At 43.9% G+C, this 5,692-nt stretch overlaps 1 protein-coding gene across 1 annotated transcript; it reads left to right on the top strand.

The window, feature by feature from the left end:
• The first annotated feature begins 387 nt into the window (after window positions 1–387).
• On the top strand, window positions 388–5,233 carry LOC104519812 (GDNF-inducible zinc finger protein 1). The gene is made up of 5 exons (XM_029086649.1): window positions 388–1,289; window positions 2,807–2,901; window positions 3,134–3,301; window positions 3,811–3,968; window positions 4,988–5,233. Exons 1-5 carry the CDS (start codon window positions 388–390, stop codon window positions 5,231–5,233), a joined length of 1,569 nt encoding a protein of 522 aa, XP_028942482.1.
• The last annotated feature ends 459 nt before the right edge of the window (window positions 5,234–5,692 follow it).

Genomic DNA, 5,692 nt, shown 5'->3' with positions numbered 1-5,692 from the left:
TTTTCTATATAGGCATTTAATCTATATTTCCCTTGGTTTAAGTCCATAATTTCTTATCCTGTCCAGCATGGCCTTGGAGGAAAATTCACAGTCCGTCCCATGTTACTAGTGAGATGACAAATATATGTACTGAAGAGGCACCATCCTTGATGAACTGAGACCTTTTAATTTTCTGTCATTAACTGGTCCAACACAAAAGTTCCCTGTTCCTGGCTCTTCAAACATGCTGTTAATTTCTTAAATTATGTGAAGAACAATTAGAAGAAAACAACTCTTCCTCCGATGCAAAGACGTCTGAATTGAAACAATTAAACCTATTGAAGTTGTGCTCTGTTGTTTGTTTTTTTTAACAGAAAAATCCATGAGTCTGGGCAAGAGGGGAAACTTATGCCTGTCTATTGGATGGTAGTTCCACCTGCACACAGAGCAAACACAACAAGCTACGACAGAGATCCTGACAGAGAAACGTGGGATGGGGCAGCAGAGGCTGAACGACCAAAGTGCGTGAGGCACCAAGAGGCCACAAGTCATGGGGAAGAACCCAGGGGTTCATCTGTTACTGAAGCAGACTGTAGCAATGAACAAGAAGAACAGAAGCAGAAATGTAAGGAAGCTGAAGCAGGTGAAAAAATGAGTGAAGAAGGGAATGAAGATGAAGGTGAAATGAGTGTGAAGGGCGAGGAGGAGGTCAATTATGAAGTGCGGTATTCAGAAGTTGAAGATAGTAGAGATAATGAGGAGGTCTGTACTGAGGAGGACGATGAGGATGATGAATATTCTAACGAGAAGGACGGTGATGAACATGAATCAGATGAAGAGTTTAAAATAAAGAAGATAAGTAAAAGTGGGGTGAAGAAGAAATCTGCCTATGTCATAAGGTGCGATAAGTGTAACGAGCAGTTTGTTTCCCGGAAGAAGTACGTGGATCACTGCAGAGACGTCCATCAGTGCTTGCCTGGTAAAGTCTATCAGTGTGACATCTGCAGCAAGTCGTTTGCTAGTTACAACAGCTGGAAGGAGCATCGAGCGTGTGTCCACACAGAAGAAAGGCAGTTTGCCTGCACCCTTTGCAACGCTACTTTTAAAAGAAAGAGAGATGTGAGGACACACTATATGCGGAAGCACGAAGGCAGAGTCAAGCGCCCTCTCTGCTCTGTCTGCGGGAAAATCCTCAGCTCCCGAACGGCACTGGTGTTTCATATGCGGACGCACACAGGGGAAAAGCCTTATGAATGTGGCATTTGTCATTCAAAATTTGCTCAACCATCACAACTTAAGATCCATACCAGGTCAGCCCACAGTACTGCTTCTCCCGTTAGAACTCCCTGCATGCCCAGAGTACTTGAACACTTCTTTTTCCTCTTGTGACTCCCAGTTCTGAGTCATTCTCCTTGCGTGTCCATGTAACAGGAACACTGGGATATAATTTGTTCTGTACTATCTGTGATTAATTCTTTTACGTAAAGGCTTTGTCTGCATCTGGTCATTGCATCAGTTTTGGTAGGGATTTTGAAACAGATGCCCTATCCAAACTTGTAAGTGACAGCCAGTCATTTGGGAGAGTCTTAAAAATAAGATGATGGCCTTCACTGCTGAGATGTAGCATAGGCTGAAGAATTAGTCAGGGACCTCAGAGACTCAGATGCTGAGCCCTGCTTGTTCTTTATCACTCTGAGCAAGTCATTTAGTGTGGGAATTAATTTCTTGTGTGCAATACAGAAGCTGGACTTCTCATCTGGGCTCCCTCTGTAGTCACTGGAGCTAGACTGGATGGATCACTCTCTGGTCGTGTCTGTGTTAAATGTGTTCTGTCCCAGGAGAGGGTGAATCATCCCGTGGAATTTCCCATCTTTCTTCAAACAGGGAGCCTAGCAGATAGCTTATAAGAGGAGGTTGGAGGGCTAAAGGAGGTGAGAGAAATCCTGTTAGCAGAGACTATGGACACATATATTAGGGACAGTAGCTTTCTTCTGTCTACTGAGTGTTTTTACAGTTATTTTAAATATTGTGAGGTATTCTGCTTCAGGACCAACAAAACATCTGAAATGTCACAATAATCTCTGTCAGCTGAAACACAGCAGAGCTGCACTGTATGTAGGATGCAATATGACTGCACCAAAACAGTGACTCTTGGAGTTTGTGTTGGGTAACTGGCTGTCTCATGTTTGCAGCATTTTGCCTGGCAACTCAAAGTGATGCATGTTTTTGCACATTGTGCTATTTTGGTTGGAATAAGGGAAATGAGGACAGTGTTAAAACCAAACACTGGGCCCAGACTTGCTCTGGTTTGAGTTAGTCTAAAATCAGATGTTTAGCATGTGTTCAGAAACACTGCTTGCCTGACTTTCCTTAGTGCCTTTTGTCTTAAAAATGGGAATATCCTGCAGATTAAAGTTTGCAGGCCAGAGGACGTAAGACGGAGGGATCGTGGAAGCCAAGAATGTGGCCCACAGTGTCCCAAGAGATCTGCTGCTGGTGTTGTGCTGGGGACAGTCTGGATGCACTTTCAGTCTCTAGCACAGAAGCAGCTTGTCATCTTCTTTGCTTTCTCCCTTCCGGTGCTTATACTATGAGCTGTATCTTGTGAAAGAAAGGTGCATTTTGTAGAGCCTGAGAGTGAGGAAAAGGTAAACCTTAAATGAGAAGTTTAGTGCTTTAGTGTAGCACCTACACTGGCAAACATTCTATTTCCTGAGTGAGCAGAATGTACTTTTTTCTAAAAATACTGTATTTTCAAGTACAGTATTTTAAGAATACACTACAAGAGCTAATTTATTAATAGTCATTTGTGTTTCGCTCCATTTAGGTCCCATACAGGGGAAAAGCCATATATTTGTGAGGACTGTGGGGCTTGCTTTGCTGATAAAGGCAAGCTCACTGGACACAAAAGGACCCACACAGGTAGGCATTAAATAATTCTCTTCCTTCTATCTGGTTCCTCCCATCTCCTCCCTTTATGCTGGTAGAAATTGCTGGTTGGGATTTGAAGGTGTACGCTTTTTTTTTGTAACTCGCATAAGAGACTTGAAGTACCAGGAAGGAACTACCAGGGATAGAAAGACATTTGAAAAAATATCTTTGAAGTACAAAATTCTGCTGAAAGAATTCAGAATGTCTTTTTCTCTTTACTCAGGAGAGCGCCTTTTTAAATGCGATGTGTGTGGAAAACATTTTGCCACCAACGAATACTTAAAATGCCATAAACGATGCCACATGGGCGCTAAGCCCTACAAGTGCGAGGTTTGTGGGAAGACGTTTGGACTGAGAGCCTCACTAGCCCAGCACAGTAACGTCCATGCAGGTAACGAAACAAATTCATCGGGGCTGGGAAAATAAACAGCACTAGAAGTTTGGGTCTGAAGTACTTTCCAGTTTGGATGGTGACATTTTATTCCAGAATCACTTTTACAAGCTCATTGAATTAGGTGATGAGGAGAAGCAGGGCTCATACTGATCCTGCCTTGTTAAGCAGGGCACGATATCATGCCTATCGTGTCCTATCAGATGATGCTTACTCAGGAGACTGAGGCCTGTTTTGTGAAGGACGTCGGAGCAGAGATCGGCTGTAGTTGCTGCTGTTCCACTTGGAAGAGCTGTTCTCAGGTTTTCGCTTGCAGACAAGAAACATTTATCACATAACCTTAAAAAGCAGGGCCTCAAGCACATATCTCCTGTGTGCACTGCTTTGCCAATATTGATCTTTTAAAAATTCTTTCTGCTTTTTGTCTGATGAGATTGAGGCCAGAAGAACCTTGCCTTCTAACTCTGTGCTTCCTGGTTTGTTGTTTGTTTGGGTTTTTTAAATTTTAGAGACCCGTCCGTATTTCTGTGAGCAGTGTGGGAAAACGTTCACCCAGCAGGGCGCTCTCCGTCGCCACCAGCGCATTCACACCGGGGAAAAGCCGTACAAATGCAGAGCTTGTGAGAGAACCTTCACAGACATGTCCACCTTGCGCAGACACGTGTCGGTACGCTGCCCCTCAGGTGGCTTTGTGGCAGGCAGTGCCGTGGTGATGTTGAACTACTAAGAGAAGTTTCTTGCCTTAATCAGGGTGCACGTTGGTGATGAATATTAGGGTTCGGGATCTGATCTACCTTCTGCAGACAGCTTTTAAAAATGTGTTTCTGAAGTGTGCAGAATTTCCCTCCATCCAGCAGCACAGTAGCTCCCACTACTGGCTGTCAAACCAGTCATCTCCCAACTCATATTGTCTTCAAAAGAAAAATCTACTCTTAGTGGTTATTTAAAATGCTTATTACTGACTGAATCCTTTTCTTAAAAAAGGAATGGTACCTCATTTTATATTACTACAGTCTCTGCAGTCTTTTAAGCCTCTTACATAGAGGCCATAACATGATGGTTTATAACATTTTTGTGTTCCAGAGGAATGCGACTTTACATGTTTCCAGCATTGTGATATGCTGAAAAATGGATTGCTGAGTTCAGCTGTTTTCAGAGACCTTTGGGTCCTTGAAGTGGCTGCTAAGACAGAACATAAGGGGTTTTTTTCCAGTTACAAATTTTAAAGTTAATGTTTGCCTGCATGCTAAAAATGGAGCTTCTCCTGGAAGTGTTCCCTGACAGTGGAATCAGAAAATTAGTGCGTTTCAAAGTTTAACTTCTGCATTTGAGCACAGTATCACAGGGGTTAACCTTCATAGAATCATAGAATGGTTTGGGTTGGAAGGGACCTTAAAGGGAGTTTAAGGTTTGGGTTGGAAGGGATCATCCAGTTCCAACCCCCCTGCCATCAGCAGGGACACCTTCCACTAGACCAGGTTGCTCAAAGCCTCATCCAACCTGGCCTTGAACACTTCCAGGGGGGGGGAATCCACAACTTCCTTGGGCAACCTAACCTTGATACTATTTGATTTTGCATTGGTTTAAATCTTCAGTTATTTAGGTTGCTGTTTGTCCTGGTCTGGCTGGGATTTTGCTAATGGAGATGTAATTGGTTTCCCCCCCCCCCTTTTTTTTTTTTCCTAGATTCATGACCGGAATGCTCACTGGAGAAGTTTCTTAATAGATCTTACAACCAAAAAAGACCATAACTGGTCCAAAATAGAAACATTCTCAGAAGCCTGTTTGGGTGAAGACTCTGCACCAGAAATTTGGTCAGTTGACCAAGGTAAACTTTATAAACCAGACAGCATTATTCTTAAAAAACTAGAACACGTGCCATCTAGTGTTAGTAACGTGGAAGACACCGATCACTCCCTTGTCTACTTATAACGTCAGTTATTGCCAGAGAACTCTGCTGTCTCTCCAGGTCAGAATAGGCCAAATGATCTCAAAGGTTGATTGCAGCTGCCTGGTTAAGCTCTGCAGCGCAGTGTCTCCTTTGTGCGGGCCAGCTGGGTTACAGACCTGGGGGACATAGCTCCGAGCATTTGTGCCGGGTGGGTTTTAGATCCCCACAGAGATTTATTTTTCACAAAGTCTCGCGTACATCGCGGAGTGTCTGTGTGTGTGTGTCTGTGCGTGTGCGTGAGTGTGTGTGTGTGTCTCTGTCTGTCTGTGTCTCTGTCTGTGTCTCTGTCTGTGTCTCTGTCTGTGTGTGTCTGTGTGTCTGTCTGTGCCTGTGTCTGTCTGTGCCTGTGTCTGTGTGTGCGTGCACAGGCGCAGCTGTGGTGCTGTCACTGTGAATTATTGGGGGTTTTTAATAAAGATGCGCTGGTAACGTAAGCGGCC

This window comes from Antrostomus carolinensis, unplaced genomic scaffold (assembly GCF_000700745.2).
Source record: "Antrostomus carolinensis isolate BGI_N321 unplaced genomic scaffold, ASM70074v2 scaffold34518, whole genome shotgun sequence".
Lineage (NCBI taxonomy): Eukaryota > Metazoa > Chordata > Aves > Caprimulgiformes > Caprimulgidae > Antrostomus > Antrostomus carolinensis.
This window is presented reverse-complemented; position numbering and strand designations above follow the sequence as displayed.